This window comes from Phalacrocorax aristotelis, chromosome 1, assembly GCF_949628215.1.
Source record: "Phalacrocorax aristotelis chromosome 1, bGulAri2.1, whole genome shotgun sequence".
In the NCBI taxonomy this organism is placed as follows: Eukaryota; Metazoa; Chordata; class Aves; order Suliformes; family Phalacrocoracidae; genus Phalacrocorax; species Phalacrocorax aristotelis.
Window position 1 is genome coordinate 189,120,440 of NC_134276.1, and position 26,279 is coordinate 189,146,718.

The 26,279-nt window shown below is 40.9% G+C and overlaps 1 protein-coding gene across 1 annotated transcript; it reads right to left on the bottom strand.

Annotated features, from left to right (window-relative positions):
- Positions 1-14,583: 14,583 nt before the first annotated feature.
- GPR85 (G protein-coupled receptor 85) lies at positions 14,584-17,081 on the bottom strand. Its single transcript, XM_075081084.1, has one exon. It carries the CDS (start codon positions 16,959-16,961, stop codon positions 15,849-15,851), a length of 1,113 nt encoding a protein of 370 aa, XP_074937185.1. The 5' UTR covers positions 16,962-17,081; the 3' UTR covers positions 14,584-15,848.
- Positions 17,082-26,279: the final 9,198 nt, after the last annotated feature.

A 26,279-nucleotide genomic window follows, 5' to 3' on the forward strand; every position in this document is an offset into this window, starting at 1 on the left:
CTCCATCCTTAGAAGCACTCAAAACCTGCCTGGATGTGGCCCTGAACAACCTCTTCTAGCTGACTCTCCTCTGAGCAAGTGTTTGGAGTAGGTGATCTCCAGAGGTCTCTTCCAACCTCAGCTTTTCCATCATTCACTTTAACAGAAAAATACTGGGGGAGAAACAGGTATTGGAATACGGTTCTTACATCCTTGAATCAAATTCTGTGCAAGAGTATTACTGAGAATAATATCTGCTATCAGAAGTACCAGCAATGATGAGTTGTTACTGGTAATAGGTTGTACTTGCAAGATTAGGCCCTTCATAAATTCAAGAAATTCACTTCTAACAAGCCCATACTTTCAACTAAGGGTTGTGGGTTGTTCTTTAAGAGAGCTTAGTAGAGGACCGCATTCTATATACACTTCACTGGTTAGACAGGTTTGATGGAAGGAGGGAATCAATAATTTAAGTTCTTTTAAAAATATGCACAAGTACATCACAGAGAATATCAAAACTTCAGGGGAAAGGTTTATTGATGAAGTTTATTTTGGTAAGCTCTTGACAGCACAAGGTAGCATATCATCGTTGCGTTGACACAAACACTATCAAAATTTGAAAGGATGTAGAGCAGAAAAAGATCTGCAGCTAAAACAGACTATTGAGAGAGCAAATTATTTATTCCTTCCCAATAGCTTGTTGATTTTTCTTTGTTAGAATGCTGCCAACACCTTTAAGCAAAATTAAAAAAGCATTTTTGTTATTGTGTGTCATTCTTTCCAGGTCTGTTTAAGATTTTCAATTTCTTTCCACCTTCCATTCAATGCTGAAAAATATTTGTTGGGATTTGTGGTGGGGATGAATGTCTTTATATTTCCATTGCTTTTGCAGAATAGCTCCTTTCATTACTCATTGCACTGTGCGCACTGTGCTATTCATTTTTACATTGGAGACCAAGGCCTTTTTCTATTTTTCTCCTTTATGTCCTTTGTTTGGTTTGTGATGAGAGTGATTCAGAAAGCTCCAGAGGGCAGTGTTGTGCTGAAAGCTTCGTTCTCTGGGCTCTGCCTGGATACTTTCTGGGCACCAGGAGGCTGAATGTTATTTACTCACATGCAGAATTGCTCAAATGGCTTAAGTCTTAATTCCACAATGGCCTTGGATATACACATTTTATGACTGGGGTCCTTGCAACAAACAAATTAACTGTGCTTGTGCACATAATATGATCTTCAAGGTTTTTCAAACACTGAGTTAGATGAAATCAATTTTAAAAAAATTTTAAAATCTCAGTCATCTTAAATAATGCTGTGCCAGATTCACCAAGCAGGCTCAATGGTTTAGAATATTAATTTGCCTGCTTGTGTCACATGGGGGAAAGGAGGAAAGAAATCATCCCAATGAGGGCACAAGGCAATGCTGTTCCCCTTCTCCCTCAGGAGTTCTGCAAAGGCGCAGCAGTTTTCAGTTCCAATTAAGGCCTCACAGGAGCACACTGAGAGAGGCTGCAGGGGAAGCATCAAATCACAAACCTCCTTCACGTATGGCCTCCCATACCTTCCCTCTGCCTTGACCTGCCCTCGATGGGTGTGCAGCAGAATTGCTAGCTGGCCTGGAAAAAACAGGATTACCAGCTAGCAATTGCCACTGACCCCCATACTCCTTAAGAACTTTCTGGCTGCATTTATCTCATTTTTAAAGCACATTTCACATTTCCCTGTAAACCAAAGACACCTTGACTGTGTCTAAACTGACCTCCCAATGCACCGAATGGCTACTAATGAATGGTTACATTCCAGCAGCCTTTCAAACCACCATACTCTCCCACCCAAACCCACACGCCTACCTGTCCATGCATTTCTTCTGCTCCTCGCCCCAAGACCATTATGTCTCTTGTAGTCTGTCCACACCACCTCTGTTCCCCCAGCATTCACATTGCTCCCAGGTACTCTGCCTCCTGACAGTATAATTTCTGTCATCTGTATGTCATCCTCTTTAACACTGAAATCCAATGTCCACCTCCTTCCTCCTGCTGCAGTTCCTCCCTTTGCCCACTCTGCAGTGCCCACTGTTTATTCTTTCCTTGGTCCCCAAGACAGCTCGTGCTGCTCAGCGTGCTGCTTGGGTTAGGGGCATGAGCAATGATGACAAAGGCACGAGTATCCTGACTAGTCAACCAGTTGGCTAAGAACATGCCCATGCCACCACAGCTCCTGAGTACGGAAGCACTTGCTCACCTTCTCAGACTGCAGAAATCTCCTTGTGAGCTGTGTGTGACTTACAGCCATAGCCTGAACTGTATGGATGAAGCCTGCATTCAGGAGGAGGCTTTCAAGAGCTGGCACGCCACCTTTTTTAAACATGCCCTTCAAGCAATAGCAATGGGCCAGGCATAACCACAGCATAGCTTGAACCCACCATAGGTATCCCAGAATACCAGCCTGTTTGGATTCTTTGCTAAATTATACCTGTAGGAAGGTACTATGCAATGGTCACTGTGAGCTGAAGCAAGGACCTATGATGGACAGAACAAGAGACATGGCACATTTTGCACTTTAGGTTGCTTTTGAGCCTCCATACTGCTGAACAGTAAAAACAGACTAAAGAGCAGATGCTGCAAATGTTTATAGACTTAAGTAGTCCTGACAGGGTAAACCTTAGTTTTCACCTGGGAATGGATTCTGCCCTTGTGTGAGACACTTGGAAGCAAGCACAGGGGCATCAAATGGAGCCAGCTCAGGACATGAATTTGTATTTGCTGAATTTTTGTTGAATAGGGACAAATATGGTTGATTTCTACAGTTGTTGCCCTCCAAGAACACAATGTCTCAAGACTATAGTAACTGAAAAAGGAGAAAGGAAAAAATTGACAGAGTGGGGCAGTACTGGTGCAGAGGAAGTGGTGACAGGCCAACTGCCATAGAAATACCTAATGCCTATAACTCCAGTAGCAAAACATTACAAGTCTGCATTTACATTCTTCATGCCAGTGCTGGCAGAAGTCTCTGCCCTATGGAACTACTAAATTCCATGTGGACTTTGAGGATCTACTAGAAGGCAGGGTCACTTGCACCCACACTGGTGGCATGGGTGTCCCATGGGCATCCACAAGAGCCTCACTGGCAGGAACAGCTGTTAACAGGCTGTTCAGAAGTGCCCACAAATGAAGCAGGTTTTCAACATTCTCATGAGACTGTGAGAAATATATCACTCTTTAAACTGCTCATACAGCAGAGGGAGGCTTTGCTATTAGCTCTCTTGATAAACATATCCCCAGATTCGTGACTTGAAGACAGTGACGCGCTCCATGCCGAGAAAAGGGAGTGGAAAATAAAATATTGACATCTGCTTGTGGAGAAGTTTAAATTCATGCACCAGCTCTCCTGCACAGATAAAGAAGAATGAGTCTTCCCTTTTCGTTACATTCAGTCTTGAGAGTGAGGCAGTGTTCTCACAGAGACACATGAAGAAAGACTGAAAGGGCATTCACCATCAAGCCTCAGGCTCTGATTTAGAAGCCTACATTGAAAGCCCCCAGAATTCAGAGAACCCCTCTTCAAACCTATCAATCAAACTGTCAATCTGTTTGCTGAAGCTCTGCTGACAGTCAAGGGAACCTAGGTTGCTTACACAGACCCTCAAGGGACACGTCTATACTCCACGATGCTACTATTCCCATAGGGTCATAATGTATTACCCAGGTTTTGCAGGTTTAGGTTCTAACATTGTATGGGTGTGACAGGGTTTCAGATATTAAGGTATTAAAATAACATTGCTAACATCCAGCTAACTGATGACAGCATTGCTGCCTGACAGAAGTAATCTTTTATTAAAAAATCAGGTATTGATACTTGTTTTTATTTATAATTTTTTTTGGTAACCCAGATTTGGAATTGCCCAGACAACTGTGACTTAATCATGTGTAACTGCCAGCTTGCATTTTTGCAGGCACATCTACCCTGACAAAGGCTTTTAATATTTAAAATCATGCAGATTATCTATTCAGCCCTCAGAAAACTCATTGTGATGAATTCAGTATCTCAGTTTCAGGCAGTTCAACTGCTGACACCTTTCTTCAGGCTACAGAGAGACTTTATTAATTGTACCAAAAATCCTGTGCAAACATTTAAAAAGTATTATTTAATACTCAGTAAAATATTTTTTATTTGAGTACGTTACTATCTATCAATGTTGTCACGAGTCTCTAGATCTCAGAAGTGTTTTTTTTACTCTTCTTTTAAAACACATTTTTATTCTAAGAACCTCTGTTTATGCAAATTTCTCAGTCATGTCTACTCAGAAATGCTTATATCATATCTGAGGTCAGGAATTCAGCTGTATTTAAATTATATGCCAGATGGATGGGCAATGCATACATTTCAGTTCTTTGACAACTTAATGAACATATCTCTTGGCAAGATGAGGTTATCTGAACATCCCAAATCATCTGTCACAGTTGTCTCCAAACTTTTGGGTTGCAGCCTACTGTCAGCAATGAAAGCTGACCACCACGCTGTCTCATCAACCTTTAACTGAAAAAACTCTAACAATTATTTGCTTGCCTAGGGCAGCTGTGGGCATCTTACCATGGCCTTGTCAATTACAGGGAGTAAATCCTGATTTATAACGAGTTTCAGAAATCTAGAAACATTACATAATTAAGTCTCTCATCCTTCAAGTAAGTTAGATTATTAGCCATTTTATTCAGCTGGCAAACTATGCAGAAAAAAAGTTTTCAACCCACATTTTCAAGCTGACCACTGATCTGGTTACCTTATTTTTGGAAAACTATCCGGAAATACTGCTGGCCCTTATCTTAAAAAGTGGTCAGGAAATATAACTTTTCTTCACAGAATATTTTCCGTTTCTCAGGAAGGAAAAGTCTGAGAAGTAGAAGTTGAAATTTCCTGCAGAAGGCCAGGATTCAACAAAACAAGTTAAATGGAACATTTTTGATCAGTTTTACCACCTATACAACTACCACATTAACATAATCTATACTTATGGGAGCTGTATTCCCTTGGAAATTGATTTTTCTAGTGTCTTAAACTGGGAACCCTAAATGTCCTTGGATTGCTTAGAAGTAGTGGATAGCTGAAAAGTTGGCCTATACAAATCACCCAAGGTCACCCATGCAATGATGTTAGTGGCAAAGCTGCAATGAGAACCTGGAAGTTACTGGCTTTCATCCTAATGGTCACTTCACCAGACCAAGATACCACCCTTATGGGAGGTAATGATAATAAAACACTGCAGTGCTCTCAAATTGCAGAAACTGCACTTTCACTGTTCTGAAAAGCTATCATTCAGTCTGAAAGTTATCAAAATTGCTGGGCCAACATCCTCTAAATAGTGTCATAGTGTCATTTATGAAGAACATGAAGTTTTTCTTAGTAGAGTAACATTACAAAAGGAGCAAGAAAAGGAATATGGAAGTAGAACAGAAAATCCTGTTAAAATGTTAAAAAGGAAAGAATGGTAAATAATGGATACTATTCAGTCTTTCTTCAAGCTCCTACTGAACTCATATGTAATACTGTCTACAAGACACTGAGAGCACTGAGACCATGATTGCCCAGACCTCACAAATGTTGGAATCCCTTGTCCCTTGACATTGTGGGTTAGCACAATGTCACTGATAAGCAGAACCTCTACTGGACAGCAGCAACCTCTTCCTGTCTGGGCCACCCTCACTGTTGGCTCTTGCCATCCTCCTGCAACACAGCTGCTCTTTGCTTCTTTGTACCTCCCCTTCCCTGTCTGACGTCGCTCCCGTTTCTTGTTGTCATCATCCTTTCCATCTTTGCCAGAGTCCCCCATCTCCTGGAATCTCAAATATACGTCTTCCCACTTTACTCCAAGGACTTTCATCGAGATTTGGTCTTTCTGCCAGCCTTCCCTTCAGCTACCCTCACCTCCCACCACCCTTTCCAATATCTAGTCCTGTCCCTCTACCACTCCTTTGCTGGTTTCATCACCTTCTTCTGTCCTTTGTCTCCTCCCATAACAATTCAGGCATTATGCAGTCTCTTCTTTAATTTGAAAAAAAAAAAAAAAATGAGTGCTGGTGTGTGTCTGTATCCCACTTATTTTGGCAACTATTCTGCCATCTTATTCTACCTCTCCTTTTTAAGCTCACTGATGGCAATCACTAGCTGGAGTCAATCTCCTTGGCTTTCACCAATTGTTTCCATTGAACCTTACTTTCAACATGACCTTTAATAACCTCTTTCTACCTAATGCTGTGAATCAGTAGTTACTTTCTGTTCCTCCTTCAGCTTCAATGCAACTTCATTCTGCTCTTCTTGGCCTATCATCTTTCGTTCTTTATCAAGAGGTTCCAATCTGCTCATGTTGACAGGCTATCACTGGCAATTATCACTCACAATTAGATTTTCAGGAAACAGCCTTTGTCCTTTCTCCCAAGCTGCTCTTCTCTTCTTAGAATCCATCCCCTTGTTATTTTTCAATTCTTTTAAAACTTTCCTTTTCAATCATCTCTCTCCCCTCAAAAAAAAAAAGGGGGGGGGGACAAAAAAAGCACCTGAATATCCCGGGATCTCCTTGCCCATCATGCTCACCAACACTGTCTCCTAATTTCCTTGGAATCCTACTTTTCTGTACCCATCTTGTGTTATCTTTTAATTGTTTGCTTTTAGACAGAGGCTGCTTTTTACAGAACCTAATACAAAGGGGTACTTGTCTATAAAGAGGCTATTAAGCAACATGGTTATATAAATACAAATTACAACAGGAATTCAGATTTCATTGCTGTAAGCATAATACAAAGACCTTGACATAAAGAGAACATAACTAAAAAGCTTAAGAACTGGGCTTTAAAAATTCATTTCTTAGACATGCTGGGCATACATAAGTGTAACATATACATCTATTGTATGGCATATATCCATTGTCTTTAGAAATTAGGGTAGATACATAGTATCCTGCCTTCACTGAAAGCACTATGCATTTTATTACTAATTTCAGTATGGTCAAGGCTTTTCCATCTGAGTCTTAGCATATGCGCTTTTTCAATATATGCAAAGAAGCAGTCAGGTAGAATATATATAACAATAATATTCATAGTTATATTCAGTGACTAAAATTTGTCTTGACAGCTTGGTTTCTAATTCTGTGTTAGGTTTGAACACTAAGTCTGACAATACCCAGGTACCAAAGCCAACGCTTAATGGATCACATACAAGACTTAAGAAAACATTGCTTGTTTTTCTTTTTGCGGTAGCTAGTTCTACACAGTCTCTTCTGAGCTTTAAATGAATAAATTATTTAGCAGCCAGCACTTGTCCTTAGATGGCATAACTTCATGTCAATACCACCCAAAACATCCTTATTTGCCAAACCTGTCTTGCATGAAATGGAATGAGGATATTTGCGTAAGGAAAATGTCAAAGCAGGAAATTAACCCCTTCAGGGGTTTCATATAATCAAATATTGCAATAATTGTTATCGTATCAGCATTTAATTAACTGATGCCAAAGGATCATAATATTCCCACTGATACTGTGTTTGCCAGCTAGACTGGTGGTCTTCCTGGTTGGGAGGGGGCAATGAGCTTTTCTGTGCCTTTAAGTTAGCATGCTAAGAAGCAAACTTAGCAGGAAATGTTAATACAAAGGGTACAAAATTGAATTGCTTTCTCCAATAAAAAAGGATACAACAAATCTCAGCTTTTGTGACAATGTGCCTTTTAGAGGAAAGTCATCTATATAGAATGGTCTCCACAAAAAATGGTGTCTTTCTGGAGATTTACATTGGAGAGACTGAATGCTGACTGGGCCAGACTGTCTGAGGTAACTACGCTGAAATACAAGAGTGTCTGAGAGACATGGTAGAACTGTGAGGGGCCTCCACATGTATCTCCACCCTTACGAAGTTCTTCACAGCAAGTTTGGGCTGAAAAGGATTTGCTCCACCCATTCATTCCCTTTACATGCACTTCCTTCCACTTATTAAGAACAGAAACTACTCACAGAAAACACTGAAAGAAAAACAAGTTTCAAAAATTTGACTGTGACCAAATAATCCATCTGGAGTAAATCCTTAGGCTGCTGAGTTTAGTGACTATTACTACCGCACAAGGTGCTTGGGGCAGGAACCAGCCTATAACATGTACTGCTTCCAGTCTGCCCCTATGTAAAGAAGTGGGGACAAGGACTCAGCTGCAGCACTACACCCCACCTTACTGCAGATGCCCTCACCACCACTTTGGAACTTACAAGAAGGTTTACAAAGTAGTCCAAAAGCATTATTTACAACTACTAGCATAGGAAACTATTTGTAAATGTCCTTCACCTTCCTTGCATCTGATTTCATACTCACTTACTGTACTCTAGTGTGATACTCTGTGCCCTCCACCAGGGCTTGAGCGCCCTACTTGGTATCCACTTTGGAGAGTCTGAGAAAGTGTGTGTGTATATATATATATGCGCACGTATACACTCCCTCTTGAAACCAATCAAGACTGCTTTTGCACACAGACGATGACAGAGATTTAAAGTCCTGCTATGCCATGCTCTCACTGAGAACTAGTCAAGTAAAAAACATGAACACTTATATAAATTATCAAGATCTTATAGTCTTTATTGAGACAAGTTTCCACAAAAGATAGGGAAAATTTTCCTTGAGTAGGGATTGCAGGAATCGAGCCAAAGTTACAAGGATTACATATCAAATGGTATGCTATTTTCTCTTTTTCTTTTTTGCTTTATGCCCGTCTTGCTATAGCTATGACTGAATATGTTAATCAAAATCCTATAGAACTGTACTCGTGTGTGTGTGTGTTTACTTTTCATTTACATAATCATGTTACAAAAGGAGCATTTCTCCTTTGTGCTAGATGTCTTACGATGTAATTTAAAGTTGCAGTTACTGAAATATCCTATTCTAGCAGCCCCACCGCTGTTGATTCTATTGCCCAGTCATTACCATAAATTATTGTACAGGAGCTAAATATACATTTCCAGTCTTCAGGATGTCCAAACAGTCCTGCAGTCAGAGAAATCAAATGTTCCCTGTGGTGTGCCCTAATAATCTGTATTGAGTGTTTTGGATCAAATAGGAGAAATTTTCAAAGCTTAAGGGCCTTCAGAGAGAATTCAGGAAACACGTAATTGCAGAGTGCCTTAATTTCAAAAATAGGATTTGTGTGTCTGTAACACAGGAAATGCTTATGGAAATGAGCAAGCACGTACACTGATATATGTCTCCATAATCAGTGCAAAGCTACAAATAAGTTTGACTAATAAATATGTATTTTAAAGAATTACAAACTTGATTAAGCATAAAATCAAATGCTCAACTGGTAATGGGTGGGATGGAATGGAGCAGCTGAGATGGCATGCATCTTCCAAAAAATCCAAAATCAAGAATAAAGCAGATCATCTGAGTCACTTCTGAGGGGCCAAGAGGACATGAAATACTGATCAGCTCACAAAAAACCATTTACCTCTGGGCCTCTGCTTCTTCTGTTACTTCTGTTTTGAGAAGACGAGCACGTATCACCTGTCTGTAGCCTATGAATGTTTTCTAGGCATTTGTTATCTCTGTTCACTGCTGAATTTCACCCATCAGCACTCAGGGTATGCACAACCAACGTCCTGCTTAAACTCAACACAAAGCGGGTCACAGACCGGCGGTGGGCCAGTTCCATGGGAGGTAGTTTCACTGCGGGACAACAGTAGTAGTTTAACCAACTCATAAACAGGGGTGAAAACCTTGTTGTATCCTCCAACCTGCTGCCTAGTTGTCAACTATCTGTGCCACCCTCTTAAACTATCTCAGGGACCTGGTCCACCACAATTATTACAGTGCAAAACTTTCTGTTTTTCACAAGTTCTTCAACGTGCATAAGGATGTTCGCATGCCTGAGTTTGATGGTTACAGAATGAAAATAAAAAGGGCTTAGGAAATGCTGTAGTTAATGGTGGCATGAGAATTGTATCTACACTGCATACATACACTGGCAAAAATTAGGCAAGCTGATAGATTATAACCATGCAGGATATACAATGCATATACAGTAACCTTCTTCACTGCAAATATAACCTAAACAGATGTATTTCTGGCTGTTCTTTCTTTCCCCTCCAACATACTTGTTTTTCAGAGTTTGCCTTTGCATTCCTAAAACTGAAAATTTAACATTCCATGGAAATAAGAGAAAGAATGAACAGGAGGTATGTTACTGGGTTTTGGTTTTTTGCATCATAAGTGGTAATTTACATTCTTCAACCATAAACTTTGTGAGTTTATTTAAAATGTGAGTACAACAAGGTCACATATAGGTAGCATAATAACTGAAAATCAGATTAATCATTTAATACTTGGGATTTTTAATTCCACATTACAGCAGAGCTTGTCTTAGCCAACCAATGAAGGGACGAAAAAAATATACATCTTTAGCTAGACAGCTCTTTAACAAAGGTGATGTAGACTTTTCTTGAATTAGTATTGGGATAATTTTGAATCATCTCTGGAGACAGTAATTTGCCTAATATTTGAGAAGTTTTGTTGCAGCTAATGCAGAGTTTGTTGAAGATTATATCAGATGAATTCTGGTTTTATATCTCTTGTGCTTATTAAATACAAAGCATAGAACAAAAACTGTGATGCAAAGAATAAGTCTCTCACTGGGCTGCATCAGTGTCTAAAGTGTCTAAAGACATTGTTCTTTCAATGCATCAGGTACATAAAATCACTAAGTACTGAAAAGGGCAGTAATTGTTTTGCTGTCTTATTTGTTATTTCTTGAAACATGTGGACAACTGCAATTATTTTATTTCAAATGGCTGAAGATTGTTGTTAGTTATTTCCTTTTTAGACTATTAAAAAATCTAACATTTACTGTGGCACTCCTTTGATCATCATATACTTATGTAATTACACAGTTCAGCTGAACAAAAACTCTTCACTATTTATAATGGATAATCTTTAAAATTCACCCTTCTTTTTCCATGCTGGCTAGTTGAAGACTTTATCCATTTACATGGACAGCTTCTTCATATTTTTTTCTAAATATAAAGCATGAGCTATTTTCAGGCCACTCAAGGAGAGTCATGGTGTGTAATATCAAACTCTTTGATTTGTTACTGTCATATGCATTGCAAAATGTCATCTTGTCCTGTCGTTAATGATCATGGCTAGAGAATGCTTATGATCATTACTGATTTAGATCACTGATTTCTTCCACTCAAAATCACTTCATTAAACTAAAGTGAAGAACATATACTGACTTACAGTTTTGAAGAACACTCTCTCAGACTAAGCCTTCTCTTTTCTCTGAAAAGTTAGTTGGATTAGTAGCGTGCACTTATACAGCTCTCAATGAATATAAACTCGAAGGAAGTTGTCTATGTGGTATGCAGAATTGTACAGTCAACTCTCGGTTGTCTGTGGGTGTGTAACCCAGGTTGCAGATTAGCAGCGCTATGCTAAAACAAAGCAGAAAAAAAGGAAAAACACCCACCATTTTTCTTTGAAATTCTGATCTCACTTTTTACTTCAACTTAACTTCATTCCTCGATAAATATAATAAACACAGAAGTTCTTATCTAATGTGCAAATGCTTTGTATTACCTATGTTTTAGCTTTACATAGGTTAGTCTACTCCATTGCTATTTTCAACAATTGAGAGCTGACCGCGTAACTATGAAAGAGCCCAGTAACCCACAGTTTCATTCGACATTTGCTAAAAACCAATTGTTTGTCAAAATACCTCTCTAATTCACCTCAAAAATCATCAGAGTTCGTTTTTATTTTTTAAACCCATGAGTAATAACAGCTTGATGCAATACTGGACTCCTATTATTATAAGTAAAATGTTCACATGCTTGAAAGGCAAAACGAAGGCAATACAAGTGAACAAACTCAATGCGCTTAAAAGGAGACAGATACAGTGGACTCCTTTGCCCACAAGGGCTAGAAACTGACAGAAAGTCATTTGTAATAATATTTTGTAGCTGCACCAAAACCATCATTAATTAGCCAATGAGTTAGCATTACTTGGCTAACTGTACGTTTTATTCATTTAGAGGGTCATTAGCACCGAATATGCTTTTAAAAAGTCATATGCTCTTGGGCAAAGCAACAGTAACAGTGATTCTCTTACGACGGAGTTGGGAGAGGGGAAGTTGTTTCCTGCTGCCCCCTCTCCATTCCCATTTTTCTCTGCGTAACCTAGAGAGAATCTATTTCATGACCAAAGCCAAAAGACAGAGATTGCCAGTGTGCTAGCCAAGCATCATGGAATGACGACTCCATCAACTACAAACGCAGCTGGAAGGAACTGGAGGGCTTTCTCTGCCTTCAGGAAGGGAACCCAGACACTGACAAACCTTGGGAAGCTGTTGCAGGAGCTTATCTACTGGGGAGGAGGGATGGCTGAAACACTTCTTAAGGAGCAGGAGAAATATAAGGCTCAGTATATGAAACATTTAATCTTGAAGAAGGATTGATGGAGAGGCTGCCAAAGGGCCAGCAGGGAAACGGAGGGCAGGAAAGCAACAGGGGCAGACAGCCTTTTCTCCAGGGAATCTGTTCTCACTCTTTTTCTGCCACCAGGAAAATTAAAACTACTAACCTCACATTACCCATGAGCACTAAAGAACAATGCAGATATAAAATAGTGTGATATTCTTTGCTATTCTGAAAAGAGTAACCTACCTGCCCTGTATTCTAGCTTTGGCAACAGCTTAACTCCCATACTAAAATGAAAGCAAAAGGCTTTTCATACTGTGACACAACATGTAGTGAATTGGAATAAACCTTCTTGCTCCTTTGAATTTATACCCTAATACATTAGGTTTGATATGCTGACTAGGATCAAAATGACGCCGATGACAAAAACTGCAAGCACTGCTTTAATTCATGTATACATATAATTCTTGTAGGAATCGCTCTAAACTACTTGACATCCTGTGCCAGTGAGTTTCACTGCGTAATAACTTTGCATAAAACATTATTTCATAGGTTGCCTTTTAATGTCACTGCACATCCCCTTGTACTTTTAATACTGGAGAAAATAAAAGGAAATACTTTGGTCACAAGACTTCTTACTGGAACAATTATAAAAATTCCCTTTAAAAAAAGTACCTCTCCTCTGTCAGGCAGTAATACAGTTGCATGTTTTTCAGTTAGCCAAACGAATTATATCAAAAGAAAAACATTTAGCAAAATATTTGCTTTCAGACTTGTTTACTGTTTATTATTTTAATTTACATCAGTTACTGCTTGCAAAACTTCCAGGGAAATAATTTTAAATTGTTGGTTTTTGTTTTGTTTTCTTTTCCCACTGCATAGTAAATACAGCCTTCTTAGTATTTCAGAAGCATAGTACTATAGAAATGTTAGGGCCTGCTTCTGCTCCAAATGAAGTTAATGGGAAAACACCAACTGACTTTATTAGGAGTTAGTCAGGCCCCAAATTTGCAGCTTTTGAGATTTCATAGTTGAAAATTTTCTGGCTAATCTTCAGAACCGACTACTTCTACAACTATAACACTATTTACAACTTTATTTATATGTACTTCTTTATTACAATATGTAATATCAATGTTCCTTGTAAAGGTTACTATTTAATAGAAATTAGACTGAAGTTATTGCCAATCAACCTTTTAATAAACTTAAGTGGGATAACTTTCAGAATTTTTCTCAGCATACGATTCCGTTTTTATTCACTCTTGCTATCTTTGACAATTGCTTAACTACCTTAATTTCAAAGCCTTTTTCAGTGTAATAAAAAAGTCCTTTTGGTAGAATTTTATTGGTCCCGTTTCAAATTACCTTCTGAAACATTCTTGTACTGATGAGGACTCATTATTTTAGCAATTTTTCTGTTTCAACACAGTATATAAAGCCATGCCTCTCAACCAATCAACCTCAGTATAAAAGTGTAAGTGAGGTCAAACAGATTGCTCACTAAATCTTTGATCAAGTTGTCTGATCACATATAGACACAACTCTCTGAATTGTTGCATATGTTGTATAATGTTATCATACAAATTTAAGCATTTCCATTATTGACTGCTGCTTGTGTATGTATATATTAACTTGCTGGTCATAAAACTACAACAAAGGACAAGATATACCAATACTGAATTGAGACCTCTAGTCTTGTCTCTCCAAAAATTAAGAAAAAATCCATGTTCTTTATGATTGACCAACTCATGATGTTGTGCTTCAAATATACACATTTTTGAAAATTAAACTGTGAAGTTAATGTCAAATACTGTGTTGTAACTTTAAATATAACTGACATATTAGAACAGATAGATGGGTAATTATGATAAACTACACAATAGTGCTACTGTAGATAATATCATTTATCAATCCTGTGGTCCCCATCATTCATGCATTTACAGTTTGGGAATACAGTGACTGCAAAGGATAATAATTCATAATGGCTACATTCTCAGTACTTCATGCTAGCTCACTAAACAAAATAAAAAAGGTTAATTGTATAACTGGAAAAATGTAAAATTTTATTCCAAGAAAATTAACAAGCTACACAGGTAAATTTTGGCAAATGCAACTTTATATTGAAATCCACACATCTGTATCTTAAAGAAGGAAAGACTCACAGACTCTAATGTATTTCTAAAATACTAAGAAATCATATTATATGCTTTCACAAGTTAAAACTTAAATAATTTAAAACAACCAATACACCAAAATGTGCAGAAAATATAAACAAGACTGTGCCTTCAGTAGAATAAATGCTTCACAAATTGTGCAAGATATCATACTAAGGCTGCGGTCTCCCCATGACAGCTGTCTTAAAATATAAACATACATCAACTGCCTGTGTTTCTCAGAACAAACTAGAAAGGGCGGCACACCTAGAAAAAAATCATATCATCCCAGTGATGTGCATACTGATTTTGGGAACCATTGGAGTAAAAAGGAAAAAAGAGGACTAAGTGATCTTTCATGCACTCCCAAATGACTGACCAGAGTTATTGGTTCAATTTTCCTTGCTTATTTGCTTCAATGCTAAACAAAATGGAAGATACTAGATAACCCTTTAAGGCAACATGTGTTTATTCTGTAGAATTATAACTGTTCAATTCGACTGGATATTATCATTAACGTTGCCTAACAGACTGATATCTAGCTTTTTAAAAAATATAAATAAAAGTCTATTAAACTTTATACCAAATCAGCAAAAACCACAGAATACAGTTAAATGTTAGTAATTTCACTGTTAAGGAAAATGGTATTTAGAAAGAGTAATATATTTGGAAAAAAAAAGTAAAGTCTAAATCTGAACAAAAATACTGCTTTGGAATGCTCCCCAAAACTTACTCACAAGGCAAACAGATTTGTAAGTGTGATAATCGAATAATGCATGGCACATCTTTAATCAGTTACAGTACTTGAGTCCCCAGTTTTCAGTCTTTGCAAAACAATAATCGTATGAAATGTTTTAAAGGTCTTCAGATGTCTAAAATTAGTTTTATCAACACATTAACCTCATATCAACTTAATTTATTAAGATGTCCAATGCTAATCTTTTTGATGGTCTTATTTTATGTAGTGATATACACAGCATTTAGCACTGATACTTAGCACCTGCTACTTTCATAATCTAGATTTCAACCACATAAAGGAATTCAGGGCAGTAGTTCAGTCCTTTGTTCTTAATTACAAACCTTCAGCAGTGGTCAGCAGGAACATGTTTAGGTTTAAAATAGGATTAGAGGTGAGCTATTGCAAAGACTGCAGAATGTTGCCCAAATCCTTACAACTGCTGACATCCCATTCTTGATTTTCTTCTCAAGACATGGCTACAGGCCACAATTGCTTAGCAGAGAATGGTAGTGTTTCACAAGGCTAAAGATTTACAGATGCTCCCTCATATAACACAGTAAGGTTCCCTTGGTAACCTGGATTTTCTGCAGTAAAGAAGGGTTGTGCTGAAACAGCGCCTCAGCTCCCTGTTGGAGAAAATGCAGACAAAAGGATTGATTCCAGCTTGGGCAAAACTCATCCAGACAGCGGCCGTTAGAAATCCCCCTGGTACTACAGGCCCTCTTGCAAAAACTCTCCAGTAACAGGCTACCAAATAGGGACCCCACAAGGTCAGAAAGAGGAATGTCATGATGTAGAACATTCTGCTGATTCTCTTCTCCATTTTGAACTCATCTAAAACGAGTAGCCTTCTCCTGCCTGTGGTGTTCGCGTTTTGCCTGATTCCCAGCAAGGTTGGAGGTGTGGGACCCCTTCCAAATCCAGCCAGCCAATTAGCAGCTGCTTGACCACTCGCTCCAGGACCATGAAAAGTCCAGTTCTGGCTCACTGCTGCAACAAACTGGACTGGCTTCATTTTCCTGCGATCGTGAACGAAAAATATCAGCTTGAGGTAGACAAGCTGTGTGGCTAGGAGGATAAGGGCAAGGAGAAGCATAAATCCCAAGGAATCATTAGCCCTGAAGGAACGATGCTGGAAAGTGCATTGGTCTTCCTCCCTAATAAACGAGTAGGTGCCCACATCTAAAACTGGGGGGAAAGCCATGGCTACAGAGAGGGTCCACACCATACAGATCACGGCCAAACAAGTCCAGAAGGTCAGCCTTTTCGTATAAAAACGGTGGTGGGCAATAGCTAAGTATCTGGTGACGCTTATGCAGAACAACATGAAAGCAGTGTGAAAGCAGGACAAAACCCCCAAAAAGGCAATCACTTTGCAAGTAAGAGTCCCATATGTCCAAGTAGAGCCATTTTTTACAGAGGTGAAAACAAATGGAAAACAAATTGCAGATCTGAGGATATCTGAGCAGCAAAGATCCAACAGGAAGTAGTAAGGAGCTCTATGCAAGGTCTTATCTTTGACTAGCAAAATGGAGATCAGAAGGTTACCCACCACACTGACTCCTATTATGAAACCCAGTGAAGTCAGTTTCAGAAAAGCTGTTAAAGGAGAGAGATTTTGTAAAATGTTGTCAGCTGCATGGCTGTAGTTCGCCATAGATGGATGGATGATATGTATATTGCCTCAGTCAAGTCTCATGATCTATATATAAGAACAAGGAAAAAATAGATCCATACATCTTACTGAAAATGTAATCCACAAACAGAACTGATCTTGTGTCTAGTCATACAGTACATCCTCTTCTTTCTGATTTGTCATGCCATCAAAATATCTGAAAAAAAATCGAGCTATCAGTTCTTAAGTTAACAAGAAATGATGTCAGAAAGTGCTAACAAAGATGTTAATTTATGGAGAACCAAATGAAGTTGTAAATTTGAGTACTATTGTTTGTTTATAAAAATCATGAGGCTTTTTTAAAATATACTTACTGTTTAGCATGATTGATTATTGGCATTTCACAGATTTGGCTTGTTACAGTTTCAGAACTGACCGGTGCCCCTTATATTTGGTAGCATATATAATTTTACAGTTAAAGCCTCAGAGATTTTATGAATCAAAAGATTCACAGTTTGCAAGCCCAAGAGTTAATCACTGACATCTTTTTAAAAAAATCCCCAAAGACTGCTGATATTTTGACATTACCTACATTTATTTTATGGCTACAGTATTTGTCAATGTTTTAGAGGCAGCTGCTGTGTTGATACGGATCACACCCAAAGAAACCCTGCAGAATTTATGTTTTTTAACCCAAGTCACCAAAGCACATTAATCACACTGTGTTAGTTCATGCACATTGTAAGAGAAACAGTATTCATTATCCCCCTCCCTTCCTTCCATAAACCATAATTTTATCATTTAGGCATTCAAATAAACAGGTATGCCAGACAGTCGACAGCACTATGCTTTAGGGTCTCTCCTCCTTCCCCCCCCCCCCTTTTTAATGCAAATCTTTAAAGCCTCAACATAATTCATAATAAGAAACGGTCAGTGTAAATACTGAGCGAAAACAGGCAACACACCCAAGATATAATGCCCATCCTTTTGGGAGGGCTGGTTTTGGTTATGCTTAAATAAACGTACGATAAATTGATTTAATTTTTTTTTTTTAGCTAATTAGGGCTCTGCGATTCCCACTAATCCTCCCAGTGAATCGTACCGGAACACATTTCATGCAATAAAAGAAAATAAATTAAAGAACTGTCTGCTGCTGATGGGTTTTTTTTGTTGTTTTTTTTTTTTCTCCCTCCAGAGCCAGGGACAGGAGCCACAGCAGGCATGATCAGGCTCCTTCGTTATTCACACGAAGTGTTTCCTATGCCACCTCGGGTGTATAAAGGATATTCCCACTGAATCCCAGCAAAATCCTTCCATTCTTACCGTCCACAAAAGAGCCTGATTGCTGCTGTGTAAACAGAGGCTGATCAGATCATGGCATCGTTTTAAAACCATGAAATCAGGCTCCCCCTCCCCCCTCCCGCCAGCCCCGCCGCTTCCCCTCCTCTGTGGAGCTGTCCCCGCCGCGCGCCGGCCCTACCGCCGCACACGCACACTCACACACGCACACTCACACCCGCACACACTGCCACACGCACACTCACACCGACACACTCACGAAGACACCCGCTCCCCCCCACGCACGGCCATGCAGGGCTGGACTGCGCCGCGCTGCAAGGGAGCCCGGGTGCCGCTGCCTGGCAGCCGCATCTGCCGGAGCCATGCGAGAGCCCCCCGTGGCGGGGAGCTCGGGAGAGCGGAAGAGGCATTGTCTGGGAACACTTCCATCATGCCGCTTCTTCAGAAATCACCCCCCCAGACCTGCTGCCTAAGGCGGGGAGCCCTCCCCACACGCACCCGCGGCTCCGGCAGCCCCCGGCACCCCCAGACTCCCCCAGCCCCTCTCCTCCTACCTGTTGGTGCCGGCGATCCCCACATGCCAGAGCTGCTCCTTCCCGCCGACCGAGGGCTGCTTTATCCTGGCGGTCTCTTTTAGAACCTTTTTTTTATTATTATTTTCCTCTGCCGTTTTTCATTCTTTCTCGCGATCCTTTCCTTTTTCTTTATTTCCCCCCCCCCCTTTTTTTTTTTTTTTTTTTTGCTTCGGTACCTCGACTGAGAACCCAGTCAGCGGCTCGGCCGGCGCATGCTCACTGCGCCTCCTCCCTGCGCGCCGAGCCCCGTCCTCCCCTGTCGCAGCGGCACGATCGCTCCCAGTAACGCGGCGGCGGCGACGGCCGCTTCAATGAGGGCACGGCCGGCAGCCTCAGTGGCGGCGGCGGCTGCTGCTGCTGTCTCGGTGAGGGCGGGCAGCCTCCGCGGCGACAGCAGTCTCCTCAGTGGAGGGTAGGCAGCCTCAGCGGCAGCAGCCCCCTCAGTGAGGGGCAGGCAGCCTCAGCAGCAGCAGTAGCAGCAGCAGCAGCAGCGTCCTCAGTGAGGGGAAGGCAGCCTCCGGGCAGCACGTTCCCATTGCGATGCATAGCCGAGCTGGGTTTATTGGCGAGCCTGGGCAAGCAAGCTTGAGGAAAGGGAGGGGGAGGAATTAGGTCCTGCGCTACTTGTTTATGCCTTTGAACTCCCCCGCCCGCCCCTTTCGCTTAAAATGGGGGGCTCGGAAGCGGCAGCCGAGGTGCACGTCGCAGGCTGTCAGGAGACGGACCGGGCGGTTTCTTCAGGTGCCGCTGCTCGGATCCTCCCGCTCGTGGCTCCTCTCCTTTCCTCCCGATTCCCACCCGGCGAATTCCTCCGTCCTCACCCCCGAGCCAGCGAGGGCTCCCCAAGGAGTACCGTGGTTCGGGGAGGGGTTGTTTGCCGGGGGGAGCCGTGAGGGCAGCGCGCCTTCCCCTGGGCTCCTCCGCTTTCCCCCGCGCAGCCGGTACAGCGGCTTCGCAGCCCTCAGCCCAAACCCGGCGCAGAACTGCCAGCGCGCTGCATGGCGGCGGCGATGAATTTTAATGTCAGCCCGTTCCGTCGGCAGCAGGGCCAGTGTTTCCCCTCAGCGCCCGGGGTGAGAGCGGCGGCGGCGGCGGTGGCAGCCGCCGCGGAGCAGCGCCCCAGCCGTTCAGCGCGGGGGGATCGATCCCGCGCCGTCCCGATGATGTCATACAGGCCGGTGGGCCGCGGCGGCGGCGGCGCCGTGAGGCGGCCTGTGCCCTGTGCCTGGGTGGTAGGTGCCACCGCGGGAAATCCAGGAAGAAACCTGAAGGGTTTGGATAAAACTTGGAAAAAAGCGCATACCTCCGCCCTCCCGCCTCTTCAGTTTTGATGGAAGTTTATCCGGGAGAAGCGGGAACATAAAGGCTTGCCCCAAAAGTCATTGGTTTTGACCGCAAGGCAGTTGAGGAACAGCTTATTTTGGGTCGAAAAGTTTGGATCCTGAGGAAATTCTTCACTGGGAGCTTCCGCTCAAGTCAGAATAAATCCTTCTGGGGGATAGATTTATGGGGTTGATTCATAATGTGTGTCACATCTTTGACACCGTTAGCAGACTATGGGCATTTTTTAAGGCTGTTGTCAAAGTTTGGGTTCTTCTTTTGGCGCTTTCGAAAAGTCATTGAAATTGGTGGCCAAACCACAAAATTAGCTTCAGTAACAGCCCAGTTGAGCCCAAGGGTCTGCAGCCACTGGAAAACAGTTACTCCAGCACCACACCATTTCAAGGATGTGACTTGATTCAGTTAAAATTTATTCTTGAGTGGAAAACTTGCACAGACCTCAGGTACCACACAATTTTTTTTCTTTTTTTTTCTGTGAATGTAATTATAACAACTTTGCATTGGTGCTCATCTTTGGGGTTATTTTCACTTTTAAAGACTGGCATTTTGGGTGATCATTAAAGTTACTACTTCAAGCTGCACTTTTCATGTCACAGTCAGCTAAGCTAAGCAGACCTCTCCAGCTATCCCTTTCCTGTTATTAAATATGTGTACCCACAGTGACATAATCAATGACTTTTAAGGTCATTCTTAACATTAAAATGTGAAGGACAAGGAAGTGGCTACTAAGCCAGCAAGAGTAGGCACTTCAATGATTTGTCTAATATAGCAAAGAATTCTCCAAACGCCATGAAAATTGAGCACAATACCAGATTAGGAAGCAGATTTATAATACACAGTACAGCATGGCTATAGTATTTCATGGTCAGGGCCTATTCTTACAATCTGATTTATGATTTTTTGTTAAGAGTAAACAATACGATACCATCATCATTGTTGTAAAAGAGATCCAGTTCAGTATTTTTTAACCTTTTCTGTCTGTGCTTTCTCTTAAAGATGTTACAGAATTATATTGCTATATAACATTAAAGAACTTGCTTTTCTTTTAGCCCTGTCACAGACTGCTTAGAATTAATCTGTGGACTTCAGAATTCATTCAGTGTTCAACCACTGGTTCAGCATAAATCCATTTGTCATCATAGGTGTAATCTGAGAACCAGTGCTCTAATTTTGTTCAACAAAATGTAGACATCTAGACTGAAGTGACATATAACGTCAATGGCGAGAAAAAAGATGCTTTGGGAAGCAGATCATCTCATTCTGAATCACAAGTCTAAAATATGTCAGATGGATTGTGCTCCATTCTCTTTATTATAAGGGTAAAATTAGGCAAGAGAAACCCTTGTTACAGAGGGATTTCTGGTGGAGCGTGAGATGACTCTGTGTTAAGCTGTTGTGCTGGGAACAGATCACATCCCCAGTGGAGGGAAAGCAAATCCAGGAGTCACGGGGTTGGGAATCTGGGAAGTGAGGGCAGATGTCAGTTAAAGATCACTCCGGGAAGCATGGACCAGGAAATGAACGTACAAGTGGAAGGGGAGGAGGAGAAGAAGAGCTACGAAAGGACAGGTGAAGAGATCTGTGCTAACTAGTTCTTCAGCAGAGCTGGGCTAGAGATATGAAAGGTTCAGACAAAAAAGTGTGAGGCAACCTTTGTTGTTGAGGCAAGGTGAGTGGATTAGGGGTAGCTAAGCAGAATTTACTGGGGCTTTGCCACAAGGAGGGATCCTGAACCCTGAATGAATTGCCCACTGCACAATGTAAGGGGGCAACACTAAGGGCAACAGGAAGGAGGTTAAAAAACCCCAGAGGACCTGAGTGTTATATAGGCATCTCAGAGGAAAGTTATTACTCTCAGGAAGGTAAAAGTCTTTCCTTGCCTTTTTTTTTTTTTTTTAACTTAAGTATTAAAGTCTGCTTTTCGGCAGGAAGGGAGGGAGAGAGTGTAAGAGAAATGTAAGCACTGAGCATTTGTGTAAGCAAAAGGAGCATTCATGTACTCCATTAGAGCTAGCAGCAGACTGATGAGAGCTTTCTCTAGAAAATGAGAGAGCCAAGACTATTTCCCTGATTTTCTGATTCAGATCAAAAATGTGTACCATCTCCAGGTTTGAGCAACCCCACTGCAAAGTTCTTGACAGTTATGCTACAGAGCACTTTCATTTTCTCCTGTTGGAGTTATTTAATAATCATGGCCTGGAAAGTAACTGGTGAAGTAATCAGCTTTGTTGGGGGTGACTGAGGATCCTATATTCCAAATGTAATTTTTTTTTCCAGTTTTGGTACCGTTAAAGAATGACCAAGGGGCTGGGTCCAGTGAATTGGACCCACTAGGTTTATTCCAAGATCAGGATCACCTTGCAGGAGAATCCTACTTTGATATTCTTGGTCCTTGGCATTATCTGCAGATCTGGGCAGCTCATCCCTGTGACATGGTGGTGATGCTTGGGTGCACGTGGCCAAGGTGCCAGGTACTCGGGCACTGAGGCAGGAGACAGTTGAATGCTATTGCAGAGAACTCTGTTGGTGTGTAAGTAGAATTTGGGGTACTTTGCACCTAATTTCTGTTGAGGATATACACCCTGGAATGCTGTACCACAGTTGTGAGCCAGGTGAGGATGCTGAGTAGGTGATTCTCATTGTTTTGAGCTTTTTTCTCATAATGGCAGAGGTTTTTGAGAAAAGCCTGACTTTGAGAAATAGAATCATAGAATGTCCTGAGTTGGAAGAGACCCACAAGGATCATCAAGTCCAACTCCTGTCCCTGCACAGGACAATCCCAAATTCACACCATGTCTCTGAGGGTGTTGTCCAAGTGCTTCTTGAATAGCGTCAGGCTTGGTGCCGTGACTGCCTCCCTGGGGAGCCTGTTCCAGTGCTCCACCACCCTTGGGGGGAAGAACCTTTTCCTAATATCCAGCCTGAACCTCCCCTGGCACATCTTCCTGCCATTCCCTTGGGTCCTGTCATTGGTCACCAGAGAGAAGAGATCAGCGCCTGCCCCTCCTCCTCCCCTTGTGAGGAAGCTGCAGACTGCTGTGAGGTCTCCCCTCACTAAATCTCAGTGATCTCACTAAATCTCACTAATGGGGCCTGAGGTAGAGATTGGGCTAGAAGACAGGCTAGCGATGATAAATAACTATCAGTTGAAAAGATTGGGTGAAATATTGGCCTTACCAAGGTCAGTAACAACTCTCTCAACAATTTTGGTGGAATGAGAATTTCAGCATAGGGCTAGAAGTTGTGAGTAGCTAAAATGTAAAATCTTCATATCCCTATTCTCTTGATCATTTCAGTAATTAAGGTGTTTACTGGCTGTCCTGAAATTTGTGTATATGCAATGTCTCCCCAGTCGGCATAATGCAGACTCTGAAGCACTGTAGGATTTTGCAACACTTCTACAAAACAGTAGAGATACTCTGCAAGGTGTGCCCACCCCTGGGCAGAGGCCAGCACAAGATTTATGTATTGCTTAAGAGACTGTGATAGATGCTATCAAAGCACATCCTTTTCAAAGGGCTCAAGGAATTCTTCCAAGGGAAATTTCTTGCCTGTGCAGTAGATTTGTGCAACTTTAAAATAGTATTTAAGTAGGACTTATGTAATACAGAGACCTGTGTAAGACCCCTGCACAATGGAGAATTTCACCTGCAATATATTTGGTTCCTGTGCTTTGTAAAGTGTTTGCAGAGTAAAGACATTTGTTTGTAGTGTGGCTCCTGGGTTGGCTCTCAGCACAGACATAAATTTCACCCCACAGTGAAGATCTCTCTAGTAGTCTCTGCCTTTCTGATGCATGTTTTCACCTCTAACAAAACTGCATTCATCTGACTATAAATTCCTGTGGATAATAATTGCAATGTTTTTGTATTAATCATTAGCCAGATCATTAGATATGTTATAAATACTTATCAAAAATGTTTAATAGGTATTTTAAAGAATGTTTCATAGCTGCCCTTTGAAACTTAATTTTTGTTCTTAAAAGTGGATCTATGTTGCACATTTACACAGGGATAAATGAAGGTTTAAGGGCAAATATACATATGTTTATCTGCTGAGCATATGAGAAAGGCTTTGTCCTGCAGAGGAAAACCTCTGCTCTGGGTGACTCCAATGGGAGTGAGGCACCAATATCCTTCCAAAAATTCCATTAGATACTTACCTGTATCCTCAGGCTTCCAAACACCTTTTACCAGTTTGTTCATTAGGACTACATTTGAAGGACTGGACACAGTCTTTGACATCTAGGTTTCATAGATACACTGTTAAATCAGTGTTGCAGTGTTAAGTTTAGTTATTTTTTTTTGTGCAGTTTAAGTAGTGGGGACATGTAATTACTTGACTTCACTTGCATATCAGGTAGTTAAAAATGCAGATGAACTTAACTGTGGCCATGAATAATTACCAATGTTAAATTGCACTGCTAATTACTTGTGTCTGCGAAAAGATAAGCTACATTTTTAAATTGCTGGACTTCACAAATGGCCTTTTTATATATATAATTTAGAGAGAGAGGGAGAAAAGAGAGAGTTAGAGAGGCAAAGAAAGGTTCATATGCAGTCGTTGTTGTTTGTGTGCCATAGGTATGTTGTCCTGTACTGAAGAATTACCAAATTAGTTGTGTTCTCAGCTGAGGTGGAGTGATAATACGCAACTTAAAAAAGATAGAGCCAGTCACATCTACAGTGATGCAGAATGATGATTGAGCTCCACAGAAGGAAAAAAAAAAAGGAACCTCACAGTATCTGAACACGGAGTTCCAAGTAGATACATCTGTTGAGTTAATACTTTTGAATGGTTGAGAATATTTACCTAATATTGCCATCTTGGATCCTTCATAAATTGTATATATAAGTAAATTAATATACAAAAATCAAGTGATTTTTTTTAGCTCAAGTTTTGGTGTTTTGTCTTTGGGGTTAGTGGTGGGGTTTTTTTTTGAAATAACAGAGGATAAGCACTATCTTGTATGCCTGTTTAACAATTCTTTTAATGTGAATAATTCTGAACCTGCAGTCTTGTTAGTGGGAAGTATTGAAATTCTTATTCCATCAACAGTTTTTAGTTAATATGGGTGGCATGGTAGAAGTACCTCAGTAACACTGTCTGCAGTGAGGTCCTGAGCTTCTGACCTCGGAAGGACATTTGCTGTTACTCCCTGCACTCTTGGGGAGGAGAAAGAACCCCTTGTCAGAACATCAAAAGAATGTGGACCAAGCTTACTGAAGTTCCTGCTATATCCAGTCTCTCCACTCTCTTCCTTTGCCAGAACATCTGTTGGTGTTTTAGTAACTGAATGTGGAACAGGAGGAAAAAGACTTTCTTCTTTCTCCACTATAAAAAATGAAATACCATTCCTTACAAATCTCCTAGATAGCATTTGTTGAAGCATGTGCACAGACATTGCGAATAGTCTTACAGAAGTAGTGTTTCATTTATTTAATGTATTTTCATCTGCAGTTTAATTAATCCAATTAATTGTACATATTTTAGTATAAGCTACATTACAATATGTCTTTCAACTACTGTAAATACATTCCATTCCCTGATTTGTTTTTCTGTGCATGACATACAGTAATGTGAATTCATCGTAGCTGTGCAATTCAGCAACCAAAATAGTTGAAAGGAACGATGCTGAGCACAGTTAGGAATTCATGACTAAATCTCCTTAGGAGAAAGGCATGATTTTTGCAGGAGGCTTGTCTAACCAATAATATGAAAACAATCTGGTGAGAAGCAGGTGGAGAGTCTTTCAGAATTTAGAAGCTGAACTGGCAGCACTGACCCAATTCACCCAGCCATTAGCCATGCTAATGACTTTCTGACTCCAATGTGTGGCTAAGCAATCTTGGCCTCTTCTCTGGCTGTTGTTCTCATATCTTACTTTCTGACACTCTACCAGTCACGTTCCGGTAAAAGTGGAGCATCCACAGACAAGAGAAGATTTCCAGCCAATGCAAGTCAGCACCTCAGGACCAGTAACAAAGAAAGCTATATTAACCACTGGGGGAATCTGTTACTGTGATTTTAGCAGTGTCATCTATTAACTTTAAAAACTGATGATGGACAAAAGCTTGTAGATTTTCTTTTTTAAACAAAGGAAGTGTTTGGTTTGTGCTGTTAGTGCACTTCACCCCTTCTCAGG

Coding starts and splice junctions, on each gene's coding strand:
- GPR85 (XM_075081084.1), bottom strand. CDS start 16,961: ATGGCGAACTACAGCCATGCAGCTGACAACATTTTACAAAATCTCTCT.